The sequence below is a fragment of the Stylophora pistillata genome, chromosome 10 (assembly GCF_964205215.1).
Source record: "Stylophora pistillata chromosome 10, jaStyPist1.2, whole genome shotgun sequence".
Taxonomy (NCBI): domain Eukaryota; kingdom Metazoa; phylum Cnidaria; class Anthozoa; order Scleractinia; family Pocilloporidae; genus Stylophora; species Stylophora pistillata.
This window is the reverse complement of record NC_142528.1, coordinates 30,435,308-30,456,198: the sequence shown is the minus strand read 5'-3', so window position 1 is coordinate 30,456,198 and position 20,891 is coordinate 30,435,308. Positions and strand designations below refer to the sequence as shown.

The 20,891-nt window shown below is 39.5% G+C and overlaps 2 protein-coding genes across 2 annotated transcripts; both read left to right on the top strand.

Annotated features, from left to right (window-relative positions):
- Nucleotides 1–3: 3 nt before the first annotated feature.
- Nucleotides 4–11,770, top strand: LOC111325461 (blastula protease 10). The gene is made up of 10 exons (XM_022929272.2): nucleotides 4–924; nucleotides 1,136–1,287; nucleotides 2,158–2,217; nucleotides 3,192–3,404; nucleotides 7,645–7,762; nucleotides 8,300–8,484; nucleotides 8,849–9,067; nucleotides 9,630–9,803; nucleotides 9,934–10,107; nucleotides 10,937–11,770. Exons 2-10 carry the CDS (start codon nucleotides 1,206–1,208, stop codon nucleotides 10,945–10,947), a joined length of 1,236 nt encoding a protein of 411 aa, XP_022785007.2. The 5' UTR covers nucleotides 4–924; nucleotides 1,136–1,205; the 3' UTR covers nucleotides 10,948–11,770.
- Nucleotides 11,771–12,130: 360 nt separating this feature from the next.
- LOC111325465 (meprin A subunit alpha-like) lies at nucleotides 12,131–20,719 on the top strand. Its single transcript, XM_022929276.2, has 10 exons — nucleotides 12,131–12,479; nucleotides 13,012–13,282; nucleotides 13,382–13,486; nucleotides 13,899–14,105; nucleotides 14,401–14,518; nucleotides 15,760–15,944; nucleotides 16,478–16,696; nucleotides 17,647–17,814; nucleotides 18,199–18,399; nucleotides 19,164–20,719. Exons 2-10 carry the CDS (start codon nucleotides 13,225–13,227, stop codon nucleotides 19,226–19,228), a joined length of 1,326 nt encoding a protein of 441 aa, XP_022785011.1. The 5' UTR covers nucleotides 12,131–12,479; nucleotides 13,012–13,224; the 3' UTR covers nucleotides 19,229–20,719.
- Nucleotides 20,720–20,891: the final 172 nt, after the last annotated feature.

Here is a 20,891-nt window from a genome sequence, read left to right as displayed (position 1 = left end):
CAGAAGCAGACTGTACGCGAAAATTTTTGACAGTTCAACTGCTAGGCCTTTCCACAAATATCACGTGAAATCGTGTTAATATCCAGAAAATTATCAAGAAACAAAATCCAAAACATTTTTTCTAATTTTTTTTTCGAAAAATGCCATCTTTTTTTTCGATTTGAAAAGTTGCTAGCACTAAGTGATAAGGAATGTGTTATTCTCGTGGAAGACATAAAATTTTTTTTTTTTTTTCTGACTACTGTTTCATGAAACTAGCGAGGAAAACACAAAGCTCAGCCAAGGAACTACATCCTTGTATAAAGATATCCCTTAAATTTCAAGATACTGTTCTATTTCTCATCAGATCCAGGAAATTCCTAGACAATACAAACGAAATCTGCAAATTTTTAGAAAGACTTATTACTTACTAAAACAAAATTCCCTGGAAGCCCACTTACCTCATCTATGGCATTACATTCCCGTTAGGAAAGTTGCAATTTAGGTAATTGACAAATTGAAGTGAGGTGCATATTTTATCAAGGTGGTAACTGGTAAGGCAACCTTCACTAAAACTTTCGTTTAAGTAACCTCGATATTTGGAATAAAACCATCCCTAGAAGCGATATCAAGTAATCATGTGAAGCTTTCAAAGTAGCAATTAATAGCTTGCAGGCGTTATGAAGACAATTACAGTCACACTCCATTCACCAAACCACCTTCTTTGCCTTAAAACGGTTGAGCGGGCACAAACCCCAAGGTCACAAGTCATGTTTAATTCAAAATACCTGGTTTAAAAACTGGCAGGAAAGTAATGAGATTTGACGGAGAAAATCCAATTACGAATGAGATCTTCCATTTCAATTGCTTAATTGACTACAAGAGAGTGGCTGTCGAGAGGTGAAGAGTTGGGTTTTGACAAACTACCCCTCTCGAATATTCATCGTAAGTAAATCATAATTATTTGTTTCATTTTATTTTCGTGCCTGTTTTTATTTTTTGTTTTGTATTTGAGATGAAATTGCGTTTTATTTTACAAACTTAACTTGAAACTAAACAAAACGACCTGGTTGCTTAAATAGTTTGCACTAAAGAATTGTATTTTTAAACTTTGTGTGGCAGTCTCGTTGTTTCACTCCATTACTTTTCTTCCTAGGCCACAAAAGCCACTAATACAGTTCACCGATTCTCCGTGGAAACAGCCCAACGATTACCTTCCATGCGAGATGCTTTTATTTGTTTTGTCCCTCGCTTTCTGCCTGGAGGTAACCAATCCGAAACCGTGGCAGACTGCTGTTAATGAAAACGGTAAATAACCTAATTTGTTTAGGGCAATTGATTTAACGTAATGAATTCTTTGTTCACCGTATTTATCCAGGCCGGCATGTGGTACCAGTTCTTTTAACCTTCTAAGGAAATTGAAAGGTAAAAAACCGCTTCCTGAAACTTTTTTTTTTCGAAGGAGCCCGCTTGAGTGAAGTTAAGGGTCTAATGGTCTATTTTCTCTTATTTGGCGATTTCTTCACGCTTCAAATAACTTTGTCATTCAGTTATGGTAGCTGTGACACAAAGAGGTTATTGTGGGCCTGGTGGTTCTCATGTTTTGAACGTAACATCTTCAGCTTGAGTTTATAGATTGGTAGATTTATAAAATGTGACAACTTTGGATCTTGAAGTTATGTAAGTGTTAAGGGTAAGTTAGTGGGAAGTTTACGAGAAAACCGCCATTTGTTTTTTCACTAATTCTCCTAAGGCCGGCTACTTTGTTTGGCTCTGGAGCACATGCGCTCATGGTTAGCCATTTGCGTGCACTTTTATGCGTAGAGCTGGACGCGTAGTGAGATGTCAGTGAATCATCTAAAACAATACATGAAGACTATTTATAGATAATCCATTTTAGCCGATTGACTCTTGTTCGCATGCGCACTACCCTATTCAATGAATGCCCTCACAACAACCACTGACTCTAATTGAAAAGAGCGCAACTCTTGTTCACATGTGCGCGACCTTTTGTTCGCACGAGTGCAAACTTTGTTCGCACGTGTGCAACCTTTGTTCACACATGTGCGATCTTTGTTTGCACGTGTGAGATCTTTCCCAAGACGCGTACATCCTTCTTTCATGCATGGCTAAGGATTTCACCGTGACAAATTTTTTCCATTTTAATCTTTATTTTAGATAACCCTTCTGGCCTCAAACACAACACGATTTTAGATCGGATCGAAGAAGCTAACGAAGGTAAGACCGTGTTTCTCTGACCTAAGCTCTGGTGTAAACGAAATATTTTACAGAACTTAAACTGTGCTGTTTTTATTAAAATCAAATTATGCATTGTTATATTTGCATCGTTATATATTACATTATATCTGTCGTTTTGGGAAGAGTCACCTCAGTTTGTGCGTGTCCTTTACTCGTTTAAACTTGGGCACAACTGTGAGTCATGACGTCAACGCGCCAAACACTCATTCACAGATTAGAAAGAGGCAAGATGGGACGCATAGTGAATGGGCTGTCTGTCTGGACTGTGAAATATGATTGAGTTCGCTGTGCATTAAAAAAGCTAATTGGGTAGTGTGCCTGCTAACAGAATCCAGGTTTCAACTCGCGAACGCCTTAAAATTTATTAACATTACGGTTGATCGTGGTTGCTATAAAGAACAAAATAATTACAAGTTACTACAAAATACAAGTAGAAAGAATAGAAAAACGCAAAACAACAGAAGAAATTCAATCGGACGAGGAAAGACACTTACAGACGTTGTATGACTTGTGAACGCAAAGGACGGAAATACTTAGAGAGATGAACGCAGTGAAAGAAACGATGTTGAATCCTAACGGATTCTGATACCCCAATGTTCAATTTTACCAAAAAACTTATACAAATGAAAAATTATGCGAAAAAATCTAACAGAATACAAATCACCGTGAATGAAAAGAATGCGAAAACAATGGGAAAAATGTGTGTGCAAAAACGCAAAATGTAATGAGAAACGTAAAAAAAAAAACAGAAGAAACAATTGCTAAGTGGGAATACCGCAGTAACAGGTAGGGTTACGTGGTGGGAATATCATTTTGCTGTGCTACTCAACGGTTTTGAACAATTTTTTTAAAATAATAAATCTTAATAAATAATAAATAATAATAAATAATAACAATAAATAATAATAATAATAAATAATAATAATAATAAATCTTTTTCCACACCCACCCAGAGGATCACGCCGATAAGAAAGTCAAAAACATTTTCGAGGCTGACATACAGCTGACTAAGAGTGACAGAGCGGGCGTGGACACCAAGGATGAGAACTCGAAAGATAACGCAGATATTGATGTGGACAGCGTGGTTACCAAGCGAAAGGCCATCAGCTCCCGGCGAAGTCTATGGGTGACGAAGGAGGTACCTCTTGAGCTAGCGGCAGCCGCAAGTAAGATATAGCGAGGTGTCCTTATTTATGGCCTAATAATAACGGGGTCGAACAACGTCAAATAAAAATGATGGGTAGCCAATGAAAGTAACAACAGCAAATTTATAACGTTTTTACTCCCCTTACGAATACGCTCTGACTAAGGGCAAAATCTAAATGTCAGCTGTGGAATCTCTCCAAAGGGTCTTCCCGGGGGTGGCGGCTTTTGCGGCTAACTGTTGAGATTTTGGCCATTTTACGGCTAATGGTAAATTTCTTCGCGTTTTTTTTTAATAGAAAAAAATTTTACGATTATTTATTTTTTTTAAAGACTAACGGTTGAAATTTGTCATTCATTTAGTCTAACGGCTAAATCTTTTGCCCTTTTACGGCTAATGGTTATTGAGAGCCTCTCTCTGCGGTGGCCGGTTTGAATTATGAATTCAGTTAATAAAACCAAATTATCTTCATCTCAATTATCTATTCTCCTTTTGACATTTAACTGTTTATATGGTCTAGCCACTAACTATTTGACTAATTTAATTAGCATTAAAAAGCGATCCAGGTACTCTCTTAGGTCAAACGAGTCTTTCTTACTCGAATTACCAAGCACCAGGACCCGTTCAACCCTTGGTGACCGTGCCTTCCAATCAGCTGCACCTCATCTTTGGAATGCATTACCTTCCACAATTCGTAACATAAAGACATTGGACACTTTCAAGACTGCTATCAAAACTAATTTTTTTAAATCTAGCTTTCAAATAGATTTTTATTTTTACTCATGTTTCTTATTCACTTAGCTAGGCTATTGTTCTCTTTGAGTGCATAGACTCGTAGGTTCCAATGGGTTCTTATATCTTAGTTACTTTTGCCATAATTTTATCTTACGATATTGTGAAGCGCGACTGAATATATTCATATATTCATAACGCAGTTTTACCTCCTTTAATCAACAAGTTGATAGTTTCATATGGGCAACAATATCTCATTGTGATGAAATTTTGTGGGCCGAGGCCAGGAACGTGTTCGATAATTGAGTCAGTTTGCTAGACATAACGTCTCGTAGTCACGTTCGACGCACTAAAAACTACTATAAAACGAATACAAGAATTGTAAAAACGTGTAAAATGGTATATAAAAAGTCACTTGTAAAAATGTAGCGGAATTCCAAATCGATTTCGATCAATTACGATCCTCATCAGTAGTACTCCGCCATGTTTAAAATACTCATAAATAATTGTTCATATAAGTGACTCTGAAATGTCCACACTTCTTCCAGGCTTCATGTAAGCGGTCATGATGTATCAATCACAGCTCGTGGGATTTGAAAAAAGTTCCATTCGTTCTTGGAGTTCATAAGCGAGTCTTCGTTCACATTATTTATCCTCACTCCTTCAGTTATTTGTCTCAGCATCGCGTCATTGTGATAAACCCCCGTCACATCCATTCGGAACTGCTTTACCTCTCTATTGTGTTTCTCTTTACAGTGTTTCCACAATGCAGATCGTTCTTCCTTATTGTTAAGTGATTTCGTATGCTCTTTCCCTCTGGTATACGCGCTCCTGGCTGTTTCCCCTACGTATACGCTGTTACACTGGATACACTTAATCTCATACGTCACACTTTCTCTATCACACGGTCCTTTTCCACCTGTGCTACACACTGGGCAGTCTTCTCGTCCACACTGTCGCGGTTTAAATGGGTCGGACTTTTGGAGTAGTCGTTTAATGGCGATTCCGGCTTTCTCCACCACTTTAATATTGAAACCTTGCTGCTTTATTTCTGTCTGGTATTCCTTCCGTAACCGTGAGTTGGGCGTAGCTGGTACAAAAATTACTGATTCATTCCCGCCGCGTTTGTACCAGTTGGATTTCCTTTCGCTCTTTTCCTTTTCTCGTTCCACCTTTCTCCACTCCTTGGGTCGATGTAACGGTCTTTCTCCTTTTCGCTCAGCTCTTTGTCTCGCTCTAAAAGCTTTGAGGGCCGAATCTACAACCTCATATCTGAATTTCTTGCTGTACCCCGAGTATTGCATTCTCAGGACCATCTCGTTAACATTCTCTACTACTCGTTCCCATGGTAACAATCTGCTACAGTTAAGTAAGACCCGAAGGACTTCTTGGGTCAGGACTGTTCTCTTTGTACTCCAGCTTACGGCAGACCTAGCATGTATGACTGTCTTAGAAGCCATGCTCTTGGAATAAAACTCATACATGATCACTGAGGCTGAGGCTTTCTCGTCCTGCCTGTCTGTCTCTTCCCCTTTTGTTTCCATCCACACCTTCAAGTCAAGGATAGGTAGCTTTCCGTCCTGGTGTTTAGAGGGGTAATCTATTTCGAGTTGTATTGACGGGTGTATGTCGTTTCCTATCTGTTTTATCAATGTCATAGTCCTCTCATCGTCACTGATTCCTTGATCCTCAGCTACGGATCTCTCATCCATGTGAGTTTTTCCATCCTTGTACCTCATCCCAACTGGTGTTGCTTGCACAGCCATGTTGATGTCATCCACGTACCGTTTGTTCATTTTCATAACGATGGCCAATTCATTCAGCCTTGTTGCAAATTTTTCATCCCACCAAATCATGAAAATCTGGGCCAGTACCCCGGTTAATTTAAGGCCAATTGGACCACCTCTTATTTGCTTTCTGATCTCGTTATCAAATGTGAAAACATGATTTTTCATAATCACTGTCAATACGACTCTTAATGCCTCTTTCAACATAATACGTTTCGCACGTTCATCTGGCTGTGTAACTGGTGGGTTCCACGATTTAAATCTTTTCTCTTTCTGCTCCTCACTCCCACTTGCAGTGATCGTGGGTGGTCTCCCTCTATTCGTCTTTCTCGTTGGACATACATTTGTAATCTCCATCCTAGCTAGCACTTCCGGTGATGTCGTTAATGCCAGGTACAGACCCAACTCCTGACTGTTGATACTTCGGATACTGATGTTACTCTCGTAGAAAACCTCACACACCTTATCGATTGTGAACTCAATATCAAGACTAGGATATAAAGCAATCACGTCGGTGGAGCCAATTATTAAGTTGTCGTTATCCTGGTCCTGATTAACTCTGTTCATTTCCGCGATCATGTCTTCCGTGCTCGTGCATATGGCGCTATTCTCTCTCGATTTCCATACCTCTGTAAGTACAACGCTCACCAGGTGAGAGAGCTTGCAGTTGTAACCTACCATTGCCCCGCATACCGGTCTAACGGGGGGGCCCTTGTACTCATCACTGTACTCTTTATGGTCCTTACGTAGGGTATATAGCGGTGCTACTTGGCTATCACTATTTAACATATTGTTCTTTACTCTAGTCTCGTTATTGGTCTCGCTCCCTGCATTTAAAATGCGCACCCAAGACGTCGAATGTGCATTTATGAGCTGTTGTAACCGGTCATGTTCATCTTTGGTAATTAAGACGCTATCGACAACGTGCGGTTGAGAAGCTACTCTGTAGTTCCCCATGCTGTCTACGGAGAGGCGACCTGACTTGTCTGTTTGAAACACCACACTCTCCTGACTCTGAACTTTCTTTTTCATTGAAACCAAGCCTTCCTTTTCGTTCTTCTCTAGGTTGCTCCATTTGCAAACCTTTTCATCTTTCACGTATTTTTCTGTTATTTGATTTAATTTTACTTTCAGGTTTTGCATAGCAATTTCCGACCTTTCGTCAAGAGGTTCAGGTAGATGCACTCTCTTGTTGAAGGGGAGATCTGTTGCCCTCATATTGCTGAAATCAAATGTGTGACTCTTAACATCGTACACACTTCCCTTTGTTTCTCCTTCAGGCTCTTTGTTCTCGTCTTGTTGGTTCTTGTCACCCTCGAATTGCTTCCTCTTTGTCCATCTCAGCTTCGCTAGCCCTTTCTCAATCTCCGCCTCACACTCAACAGAGTTCACCTTGTCGTATACAGCAAATTGATCGAAATCGATTTGGAATTCCGCTACATTTTTACAAGTGACTTTTTATATACCATTTTACACGTTTTTACAATTCTTGTATTCGTTTTATAGTAGTTTTTAGTGCGTCGAACGTGACTACGAGACGTTATGTCTAGCAAACTGACTCAACAATATCTCAGGAACAAGCAATAAAGAGATGCAGGGCATTAGCGAGTAGAATTTTGATTTAGATGTTGGAAGGAAAGGATCAACACGAAGGGGCAAATGCTAGCCTGAAAGCGATAATGAAATTCGTTAAAAAAAATTACAAACGCAAACTACATCCGTTTTTTTTCTTATCCCAAATAGAGGATGGTTATAAAAATATTTTGGCGGCCTTAACTGAGATTCAGTCAAAATCTTGCATTCGATTCCGGATGAGAGAGAAAGCTGACGATAACTGGATCCTTTTTGTTAATAAAAGTGGGTAAGTAGACCATCAAAGAATATTACGTAAGAGACTCAGTCCTATATTAATCTGATCCATAGCAAGAAATTTATAGTACTATGAATAATTGAGGAGTCTAGGATGCAACGTCTGGGTAAACGAAAATTCATTTGTCCGAAGAATTTTGCCAGTAGCTCAATGCATTTACCGTTGTTGGCAGTTTAAAATCTCCCATAAAGCATGACATGCCTATGAATGAAGTGTTTCGTTTATATAGTAAAAAAAACGCGACTGAATTGTCGTTCTCGTTGTCGTCGTTGTTTCTTTCCTAAAAGAGAAGTATAGAAGTCCTTTCCTCTATCTCTATCCTTAAGAAGTCTCCCTGTTCAAAGATTGTTATGTCAGTTTAGGACTTGTGGACTTTCCTATGGAAAGCGTGTCGTATTTGTCCAAGTATACTGCACAGAAAAACTCGTTAAGAGAGCATCTGTTAAGGAAACTCGCTGGTTTTTATGTTGTTTGCGTTGTTTTGAGCCAAAACATTTAGCTGAATATCGCTTGCATGCACTCTGTCAGTTGCTATTCACCAGTTGGTCGTCAATATGCCTCCCCCGGAGCGCAGGAGCTGTCAATCGGTATAGGGTGTAACAGTAAGGGAATTATTATGCACGAGATGCTGCACGCGCTTGGTTTCTGGCACGAACAGTCCAGGTCAGACAGAGATGACTATCTTGAGGTGCTCTGGGAAAACATTATGAAGGGTATGTAGGCTAAAAGTTTTACCTTACAAGACCACATCAATGCTAAGAAGAGAAATCACGAGGAAAAAGCTATGGACAAGGAGTTACATGTACTCTTTGAAGAAACACAAAATTCTCAGAGCTAAAACTTGCATCAAATGTGTTGCAGACAATACGAAAACTTGCCATTGATAGGATAATACTGATATTAATAGCAACTACAATGATATTAATAACAATATCAAAGATTTATACAAACTGGTAGGAGCATAGACCCCTAGGTGCTAGAGGGATGCTGGAAAATCTTGTCAACGCCCTTGCAAAGGGACGAGACGACGAAGAAGAAAAAGAGAAAATTCCCTTTTTATAGTTAATTTTTTTTTAGGGCAACAACATAATTTTAACCGCTACAAACCAAAGAACGAGGATTCCTTTGGTGGCTCTTACGACTTCTCAAGTATTATGCATTATGGAAACTATGCGTTTTCTAAGAACGAGAAGCCAACCATGTTGTCTGTAAAGGACCCAACGCTGCAGTTTGGTCAAATCGCCGAGCTGAGCCCAACAGATGTTATACAACTTAACTACATGTACGACTGTAAATGTGAGTAACTAAAAGAAAAATGAAGTGATGTAACGTTCCATGGGAAATCACAAGTACAATTAATTGTACTTGTGGTTGGCAATATTGCCAACCAAAATTGTACGAAACGAAGTTCAATTACCACTCATCGCATCGATTTTGAAATAGCAAAATTTAATCACCCAAATACGGGATGTCAGTCAATACAAAATGTTTTAAAAGTTGCACTGTCTTACCCTATTAGGGTTGGGAAATAGGTGCGATTTTGAGAAAAATATAGTGCAATTCGGGATTAAATCGCACCACTGAGAAACAATCAGATTGCAAGGATCATTAAGGTTTAATTACCCCAGATTACAAATGACAATATGGACGAAATCAAAGCTTGATTTATATAAAGTATTTCAAAATGTTCGATACGTAACGTAGATACTTTAAACGACTTATTGGATGGCACAAGTACTTTCTTCGTACACGTCTTTTGAGGATCAGTTTTTGAGAATAAAGATTGAAGCTCCAAGGACTTCACGAACTGTTTTTGAATGTTTTTAGTATAACCTGACGTGGTTTTTCTTTCTGCAAGCTGACAAAAGTCGTGGTTGGAGTAACTGGGGTAATTGGAGTCCCTGTGACACGAACTGCTCAAAGGAGAGAGAAAGATTCTGCGCAGCAAAGGATTTGAAAAAGTGTCCAGGAGCAACAAAAAGATATAGAATTCAAGTGCAAAAGGCAAAGTGCCCAATCAAGGAATGCTACGGTGAGTTTTAAAGCCTTCATTGAAATGAGACTTCACAACAGTCTTTGAAGGAAGACGTTTTTAGAGCCGAGTAGAGTCCATGGATTTCAATGTTTAATTCTTTTTGATGGCCTGCTTCCATCCAATGTAGTTCCAGTCGAAGGCCACTGGGGCAGATGGGGTCCTTGGGGCCAATGCTCTCGTACATGTGGCCAGGGCTACAAGAAAAGGTCCCGGGAATGCGATGACCCGAAACCTATGTATGGTGGAAAGTTTTGCAAAGGAAGTCTTGTCGAAATCATTCCCTGTCAGTTAAAGATGACCTGTAAGTGAAAATTCCCTAAATATTAAGGTTACTTTACAGTTGAGTGTCGATTTCGATCTTTTGCCTTTCTTCGTTTTGGCTACTCGCCTTTGTTCTGAGCTCTCATTGAATACTTTGGAGGATTCTCTTTTATTTCCTCCATGGCCTTCGGGATTAATTAGTTTTGGTTTGCGACTCTCGATCGAAAATTTCTTCAAAGTTCTCCAACTAAGTTCAACTTTGTTTTAACCAAAGACAGCTTCCTTCGAAGTCAAATGAATGATAGCGTTAATCCATATAAGTCAAGTAAGAGCCCCAAGCGTTTAAGTAATGTTTTATAGATACACCCTGGCGTGGAAGACCCAAAAATGTACAATTCAGGCTGTAAATATTACGTATAGTAGTTTAAGAATTACTTTTAACGTGTTTAGTACCCTTAGCCATAAGACAGGTGGGAGGGCGGGAGGATGGATGCAACGAATGTGCTGACGAACGTACGAACGCCGGAAAGACGGACGTACAGAATTACTTAATCTGTCGTCCCCTAATCTAGCAAAAGACGATCAGCCCAAGAGATTGCATCCGCTATAGAGGCCATATACCACTCGTTTTCATTCCCATGTTAGTTTTTAAATCACTTCCGTTTAAGGAGATAACGGGATAGAGGATTTTTCTCGGGGGAGAGGTCACAGCTACTTGGAGGGGGGAGGGGGAGAGGTCGCAGCTACATGTTAGCCAGATTTTATGTGGTCTGTTACTGCAAATGAAAAAAAGGATGGAAAACCGCTATTGGTTTTTAGTTATTCTAGATTCCGCCAATCTGTTACTGATGTTGACGATTATTTTTTAGGTGGATGGTAACCGCTTAATTTCAAGAAAAGAAACGACCACTCGGCTGCAAAGGAAAAACCTACCATTACAGTTAACGTGGTTAAGTAAAGAGTGTTATCTCTCCTACCCATCAGATATTGTATTTACGCAAAGAACACATTTTTTCGGGCTCTATAACGCGATAAAGCCACGCAGAATGTTGAGAAAACACGAGGAAAGCTTGTAAATTACGAGCCGCCGGCGAAGGGGGTGGGGGAGAGGGGTTGGGGAAACAGAGAGACCCTGAGAAGGAGTTTGACACACTTGTTATAGAGAATTGCATTTAACAGTCTCATAACCATAGTCATATCTCATTGGCTGCGACAGGGGGGTAGGAAGCTGTTCTCGGTTTCAATTTCGGTAGCTTAGAATTTACTCTTTCCTGGCATGTTTGTTACCAAAGGGGTGAAATGTCTAAACAGCTCGCTAAACAGACCTAGATTCCTATACCCCGTAGATACCCTACCAAGATGGCAACGAGTATTATTGCAAAGGGTAGACTCCAAGTTTTAAATGATAGCAAGGACAGTTTGTTGCACGGCAGTGCAGTCAACCACCACAATAAAGTCCACTTGTCAAGACTATGTAAAGTAGTATATATAGTACAACAAAGCTGAATGATTTAAGCTGGCATTTTTTCAAGTTGGACAAACCGCGATATGGCTGCTTTAAGATAAAGAACTCAACGAAGCGTATATACTTTCTTTTTTCTGTTTCTTCTTACTGTAACTAATGTCTTATAAACTAATTAAATATTTTTAAATTATTTTAAGTAAACATTCATGGAAAATATATTTGTACTTTCTGTCGCTGATTTGTGGTGTGGAATATTTTTTTTGTATCATGATTTTGGAAACCTACCCTACTTGTGGCAAGTCCTGACCTCCTAACCCCTGTTGTTTGACAGAGCGGAACACTTTACTTTTCACTTAAGGGAGCGAATCTCTCCGTTTTTGGGGGTCCTTCCAGTTGTTAATTGGAAAGACGTCTTTAGTAATCATTTTCAAGGGTGGAGAAACTCCTAAAAGGCAGGAATGTGCCACAGGGGAACAAATATGGCTGAAGATGGAGAATTCGAAACATCAGATGCAATAGATGGCAAACTATCACTTGGGCTCCACTAAACCTTGTTAAGAAGTTATGATGAAGGTGTTTGAAAAAAAATGGTTTTTGCATGAGTCCAACATGCACATGACGCCCATGGGGTGCTATCTTTTCCACCCATGCGAGAAACAGTATGCGTCGGTTCAGTTTTTGAAATGATTCAGCCATTTTCTTTGTTAGCGTTTTGGGGAAATGTATGTTTCGAACAGTGTCCATAGTTTCCTACCAGCTAATAACGGCTTCCAAGTCGTTAAATATCATTGAATAGCGAAAAGCACCCGCAGGCACCTGTTATGAAACAAGTACGCTCGAGTAGCGAGATTCAAGAAATATCTTTTACCACTTTGCAAATTACTTCAAGCGTTACCCGCTAGCAAAAAAGAACACTAACGTAGGAAATTGCCTCTCGGATTTCAAAGGTAGGTAGAGCTTTGATACCATTTTAATTTATTTATTCCATGAATGCGTCCTGGTTACTTTTGCCATTGCCCTAAGTGCGAAAGCTATCGCCGTCTGTGAAAGATATAGCCATGTTTACCCGAACGTGAATTGCAACAATAAACATTCACAATCGAATAATATCAATGAAATACCACTTAGCCAATGATAGCGTGATATTTTACGATATTTACCTTTTGCAAAGTATAAGTAACCATTAGAAGTGATCGAACTATGAACTGAATGCTTGCTTAGTAAATGATAACTTGACAAATGACTAGTTTACTGAGAGCATATTTGGTAGATAAACAGCATCTTTTGTTCATTTTCCTATTTTCCTGTTGCCGCTATTTCTTTCCTTTTTTTCTTCTATTTCTTTTGCTTTGCACCTCATAATTCTGTAGTTATTCTTCGGGAAACTTCTCTGACCAAAAAGAGCCCTTTGATTACCCCTCGCAGACCTGATGTGCACCTGTCACGACTAATTATCTTCTTAATTTTTTTTTCCTTCAGCGTGGATATGGTTATTTTGACACCTACCACCATTTTGCACTGTTGAAGGATTACAGAGATTCTCCCCAAATGTAGGCCGGCACCTACAGATAGCAACACGTCGATCGTGAACTGAAAACGATGATCTGAAGAAGAAGGACCTCTCCTGACCTCATTTAAATTTGTGTTTTAAAAGATTTATCAAGTTTTATTCCCCTTAATTGACTAACCAAGATGTTGCTACTAACATTTTCCCTTGGAATTGCTCTTTGCGTTTCGCATCCTCTTCATGGTGAGTTATTTCTTTTCAATAAATTACAGGCATTGCTTCAGAGTTTAATATGCCGTCATGTTTTCACAATTGTCACTGAATCTTGGCTTGGCATGACAGGTAAACCGAGTCGCCACCCCCCCGTTTTCGACGGAACGGACCAAACAGTTCCACAAAATCTAACAGATTCCTCCGTGATTAATAAAATCGAGGAGATTAACGAAGGTACGGTTTTTGGGAATAAAATAGTTCGTAACGTCATCACAATCCCTCATTCATATTAGTAAAGCGTAGCTCAACTCAGTATCGCCAATCCAGAACCAAAATAATCACGACAACCAATCACGGCAAAGTAAACTAACGCAAGGAACCAATAAGTAAACAGCTTGACACGCGGGATAACGCCAGCGAGCAGCGCTCATGATTTGTTGTGATTTTGCATCTGATTGGTCGAGAGAGTCGCACGAGTTTTCTGGACCAATCACAAAGCGTGTTAAAGCAAATCCGATGCCACCCGGATTACTCTCCACTCTCCATTGATTATTGCTTTTATTATGCAACTAAGAGACTTTGTTGTAAGAAGCACACAGCTAATCAGTGACCTGACATTTTGTATTTTGTGTTTCTTCTCTTGCAGAAGAAAATAAGAATCTCTTCGAAACCGACATCAAACTCACTAAAGGTGACTACGACCAGATAGATACTAGTGAAACTGGAAATGCTAAGGGTGCACAGGTTGAAGTCGAGAATATCGAGGAAAATGCAGAAAAAAGGAAAGCTGTGCGCTCGCGTAGAAAGATCTGGCCGTCCAGGATAATTCCAGTGACGGCCACAGTTGACCTGGGTGAGTGACATTTGAGATGTCAGATTTTGACCCAAATAAAGCGTCTTCTATAATCAAAGTAACCAATCAGATTCGTACAATTTTATACTGATAGTGACAAAGCTTTCGGTTTAACGTCTGTATCTGAGCAATTGTGCACCCCCCCTCCCCTAACTCAACATTAACCCTGACTTGCTATTTGTTGACTGTTGTTTGATTAGGGGAGGGGTAGGTCCGCAGTGCTCAAATACCGAAACCGATCCAAGTTATTTATTAACAGTCTTGTAAACGCGCATCGTTTTCTCCTTTTAATAAGCTGATGCACGAGATAATATTCGAGCTGCCATTAAAGCCATACAAGATGTGTCTTGCGTGCGCTTCAAAGATAAGGAGGACGGAGATAAACACTGGATCAGGATGGTAAAAAAAAATGGGTGAGCGAAAAGAAATTAATTTCCTTAGTAGCTCTCAGTAATGAAGGAAACAAACCTCTGATGGTATGTCTCTCCACGGGAGATGGTGTCTCTCTCAGAGGTATAAATACAAAACGAGAAACATTATTTACAGAATCCCTAGAGTTCTTAGGATTTCAAGTAGACCCTAGAGGACCATTCTTAAATCTTAAAATGAGTTAGGAATGATAACCCTTAGGGCAAAGCTTTCTATGCTTTCGGGATTCAGTCTTTCAGCGTAATCATTCGGTTAAGTTCAAGTTCAGGAGAGAACAAGAGGTAGCTACGATAGATTTGCATTCTAGCATCAATGGCTCGATTAACCTGTGTTAGATATAGATATAGACGTTTATTAAGAAAAATATCTTAATAACAGCTGAAAGCTGAATTGCAAAGGTGTACAAATTATGTAATAGAACTATATAATAAAATCAAACCTAAAAGGGAACTAATTTACAAATACAATTGTGATACGATGAATATATGAAGTTCATATATTTTGAACTGCGGTTTTATTGCATAAATAGCACTCTCTACTGCGAGGATCGTGCATAATACGCATATACAATTGTAATAAATGTTAGTTAAAATGTCTTGCACTTGCTGGAATGAAAGTATCTCTGAACCGATTTGTTTTAAAGGAAACTCTAAATGGTCTGCGTCGTCGTAACTCCATAAGTTGATCTCGGTTATCGAAAGGCAGTAAGTGGCACAAAAAATCCAAGGGAATGGAGACGATGTTGTTAAAGAATTTTAAGCAAAGGTCTTCTCTACGATCCCTTAGGGTTTTCAGCTCTGCCATCTGAAGCACTTCTCTATAATGATTATCATAACCGTATATAATTTTCAAGGCGCTCTTTTGGACACGCTCTAAACCATTGGGCTCAGTATTAAAAGGTCGGGTCTGATTCCTGGGAGATTATTTTTGTTCTTTCCTTGGGCAAGACACTTCTTCTAACTGAGCGTCTCTCCAACTGAGGAGTAAAAGTGAAACGATATGTCAGGGAAACTTTGCAAAATGTTGGGGGCAACCTGCGGTGGACTAACACCTCATCCCGGGCTAAGAGCAGTAACACCGGGATAAGTCCGGCTGGATACGCCACTTGCCTCTCCAGCAGACTCTATCTTTTACCTATAACTAACGTTCAAGGCTAAAATCTACCATGTAAAGAAAACCCAGAATCACCTCTTTTACTAAAATTCATTCTGTGGTGTCTTTATAGATGTTATTCCGTTGTCGGCCGTGAGTATAATGTGTCTGGTGCACAGGAGCTCTCCATTGGAGATGGGTGTAACAGTAAGGGTATCATACTCCACGAGCTCATGCATGCCCTCGGGTTCTGGCACGAGCAATCCCGCACAGATCGAGACAAATATGTAGCAGTACTGTGGGAAAATATTCAAAAAGGTGAGAAAAAAAGATTGATCTATTCAGTGAGTATTCTGCTTTCCTCTCTTAATAAACTGGGTTTCTCCTCATGTGACATTTTACAGCCATCTGTTATTTATTTATTAATGTTCTTGAACGGACAGCAACATGGAATTTATTTGTTAAAACGGAAACGTGCATTAAATTTGGAATACCGTTTTTTCTTGAATAAGCGCTCTCCCTAGAATAAGTGCCCATCCCAAAGACCATGAACTCAAACTAGTGCTCCTTCCACAAGCCTCTCTCCCTCACTTTCTCAAATAATAGGAATTAAAGGAAAACCTGTTTCTATTGCCACTTTATTTGTAACTTTTGAGCTTCAATTAGAGCGGAATCAACGCAGGAGAAAAGTGAAGCGCCCTCCTTCCAAAAAGCACCTCCTCTTTTAGCGAGGATTTTAAAATAGCGCCTAGGTCGTTATTCGAGAAAACGCGGTATGTTTACAATGGTATCATAGGTATTGCCAGACTTGCCAGATCTTAACCTTAAATTTACCATGCCCTCCTACACAGGTCAAGAGAGAAATTTCAACATGTATTCCACAGATGATGTAGATTATGCTGGTGAAATGTATGACTTTGACAGTATTATGCATTATGGCAACTATCTGTTCTCCAAAAACAAAAAGATGACTATGGTTGCACTGAAAAATCCCAACTTGCTGTTTGGGCAAACACTGAAGCTCAGCAAGACAGACATTCTACAAATAAACGCCGTCTATGATTGCGAAAGTGAGAGTTATATATCTGATAGAAACCATCATAACTTTTTATCGTTACTTTCTTTTTTTTGTTGTACGTTCTTCTCTTGTCTTGTGTCATAGTTTTTTGCGTGATATCGGGTTAGTAGTGTCACGCAAACAAGTGAGTTACACCACAAATATTCATACTACTATTTGCGTTCAACTGTGAAGCGTAAACGTTTTTTCGTGCATGTTTATTTTTCAAACGAGACAGTTTCCCACACAACGAAACATTCTCACTGGTCCAGTCGTCAAAGTTGTGTGGGAAACTGTCTCGTGTGAAAAATAAACATGCACGAAAAAACGTTCACGCTTCACGGTTGAAGGCAAATGGTAGTAACGATTACCGAAGATTCTCTTCGAATCGCGTGGACATGAAAATCACAGATTTTGTCTGACTCAGAATGAAACTTTCACATTTTTCAAGATTTCAATGTTGTAGTGCTTTTGACAGCTGCTAATTATAGTGTTTGGAATGCCCACGCGGTCAAAAAAAGAAAAGAGTCGTCGGTAGTCGGAGATCGTCATGTATGTTGATTGAATATCGTTGTGTTTGTATCTCAAATTTCATTGTTTGTTTAAGCATAAATACCACAAATGTTTCCCTAAGGGTTGAAAATGATTATATCAAAAACGCCGTCATTCTGGTTCGATGGACAACGATTATAGAGGTTTTGCACAGCAGCCATGTTGGATGGCAGAAACAATAGATTATTTTACCTATGGGAAAAAAAATTCTTTCTTATGCAAAATATTTTCATTGTTCCTGCCATCCAACATGGCTACTGTGCAAAACCTCCATATAATAATAGAGGAAATTATGGTACACCTAGAATGTTGTCCTTCACGCATTGAAATGAATATTTCTCGTGGGTATGAAAACCCTGTGAATATTTCATACGCATGGTTTGACTGAATCACGTGACGATTTTCAAACAGCTCCCAATGGTCAGTGGAGTAGATGGACAGACTGGAGTCCCTGTAACATACATTGCACAATAATGCGTGAAAGGTTCTGTGCGGCAAAAGACAGGAAAAATTGCCCAGGGGTAGATGAAGACGGAATACAAACTGAAATGAAACGCTGTGTTTCTGATGAGTGTAACGGTAAGATTACAGAGAAATTATTCTTTGAATTTTTAGAAGAAAATCAGTATAGGTTTTATCTCGAAGACTCGTTTTTGGCGACCTATATCTTAGAAGAAAGAAAAGGCATTAAAAAATATGTTTTTTTCGCAAAGACGTATCGTATCCTGTTAACTACATCTTCTGTAGTGACGTCATATAGTAAAAGACTGGTTAATAAAATGGAAGGAAAATTAGAAACGACAGTTTGTCAGAAAAATCTGCACTAAAAATAATACCACTGCACGCCTAGAAATTGCCGGTTTAGAGTTGTACAATGAACTATATATCACAGTGGCTAACCCAATCAAACTCTAATATTAGACATACGTCGGCGACTTACGTAAATCTATGATTTGATTTCAGTCCCCTTGAACGGCCATTGGGGACGGTGGGCGGCCTGGAGCGGGTGCAGTACAACTTGCGGAAAAGGGTATCAGACAAGGTCTCGGCTGTGTGATGGACCAGCACCTCAGTTTGGTGGAGATATATGTGAGGGCTCGCTTGTTGACGTACAAATGTGCAAAGGGAGCAGACCTAACTGTAAAGGCAAAAAGAATGGAGCGGGTAAGTTGAAGCAATTTCTGGCAGAGTTTCAAAAGTGCTTTAGGGATCTCTTTTGTTGCTTCTTCTGGCTTTTGATTGGTCGAGACAACACTCGCAACGTTCTCGACCAAACAGATATAGAATTAGAACCAATGATCGTGGCATTGGTTCCCATTGGCTCTTTTCTGAGATATTAAGCTTATTCTGATTGGTCATTGCGACTACATTGGTTTTGGTAGAACGACATCCAGTTGAAAAGAGCTCCTTCAGTGCTCTGCTTTAATATCATCAAATACATTCATTCACGCTCAAAACTCGTTTTTCATCCTCTGAAAAAGTTCCCTTCATAACATGTCTCCTTTCTAGAACATTTCACGGGAATTTCCATGCCGAAAAAAAGACTCATGTTCAGCAAATAAGAACAGAAAAATATTGCTGCATGAAAAAATCTACGCCACTCCAAAATCCTTTTCCTCCATAACTTTGTAATGAACCCATTCTAATATTCCCGTGAGTAACCCGGATTTTATATCAGTCCATATAATAAATTCGCACAGACATCGCCGTCATCCACTGTTATCAATATACGACAAGATTACTCAGAATTTTATACATTAGTGGAATATATGAACGGGTAAATGTCAGTTAATTCGTTAGCTGTCAGTAAAAGCTTCTGTTTAAATACGCAACGGACTTTGAATACAAGAAGCCGTAATGTGTTGAAATGCGCTCCATATACCTGCTTTCAGTGGTTTGCTGTTTTTTTTTTTTTATTCTTGTATTAGAAAAGTGGCGCAAGAGAACGAGAACGAGAACGAGAACGATCCTTGGAAAGAGAGATGGCACTTAGAAGACTTTAATTAGCTAATAATTTTTTTAACGTTTTCCTCAATTACAGTGTGCTATGGGGCCCTTTGGAAGCTTTTTAAATAAAAACCAATGCAAAAATTATTTTGGCTGCTTAGAAGTTTCTATTAGGTTCATAAAAAAGAGACGCAGCTCGCCAAATGTAACAACGAAACGGAATAATTTGAAACCAGTTATTGCAGTTGTTTTTTAAACAGAAATAACGCCACTTAAAACATATAAAATAACCCACACACACACGCAAGCCCTTAAACTTCCAAAAAATTGCAGTCTTCCACTGATTTTTCGGAAGTAAGGATACGTTTAAGAAAATATTCGCTCTGACGAAGGGCTAACTCTCGAAACGTCAGCTTTTTAACTCTTTATAATGGCCAATTTACAATTTCAACTTAGTTGATATTGCCAAATTACGTTTAAGAAAATAGTTTGGTCGAAAGCTGTGCTTAAGATCTTTTTTAATGAAAATTTGCCACCGAAACAGCATCTTAAAGACTGCTAAATCCAGTCCGATTTGTACGGTAATTTCTGACGAGTACTCTTGCCTTAGCTTAGCTCATTTAACCCTTTACATTTAGCATCAATCAGTAGGCATATTATTTATACTGCTCTCCATATTGCTCTCAGTACATTTCCTGAGGTGCTGACGAGGAGAATTTGCTTAAAACTAACGGCTTATTTAGTTGGTGATCATTTCCTTTATTCTCGTGTCATAAAATTGTAAGGAGAAATTAGATACGAGTCAGCTCGATAGAGGAACCTGCGTGAACATCAACTCAGGTGTTGTTGTTAGAAGGATAACCTAAAGCTCTTCTTAGAGCTTTGTCAGCTAACGTCTTCGAATTCGGCCCTTTTCTCACTAAATGTGGCGGTTTCATTAGCTTTCGTGCTTGAATTGCCCGTCACAGCATCTCATTTATGATATACACGAGCACGTATAGGCAAGAATGCCGCAAAGTGCTGGAAAGCGTGGATTACACAGCACGAAATTTGGCGACCCCAAGGGAATGCCTGCCTTTAAGCAGACCTCAACCAAAGCCTAAAGTCGCGGTCTTTCGATAGAAATACACTCACCGACCGGTAAGTCTCGGCGAATTTTCTTTCTCTCACATCCCCTTCGGTAACGTAACCCTTACAGCCAAATCTAGTTACACTCGGCCTCCTGGCGCGCCATTGCTTATCGCTCATTGCCTCGTCCCAGGAGCCTCGTCCGACCTTTCTCTCGTAACTTAACTCTATCTTAATGAAACTGGTTTGACATATAAAGGCCGTTTACACGGAAGAAAAATCGGGTACGGACTTGTCAAAAAAGGAGTACGGACCTGACATTTTTGCCCGTGTAAACAATCCGTACCATACAACAACAAACATATGAAACATATGTATGAACTGCGGTTATGAAACGTATATATGCACGATATATACGTTGGGGGATGGGGGATATATATGCACGATATATGCACGATATATACGTTGCGGGATGGGTACGGACCCGTGTTTTTTCTTGTTTTGGGGCTATAGACGTCTATGGCCCCAAAACCAGAAAAAACACGGGTCCGGACCAATTTTTTGCATCACGCGTCGCCATTTTGTTTACAAGAATTACCGTATTTACTCGAATAAGCACCGCACCCCCGATGCAGCGCTTG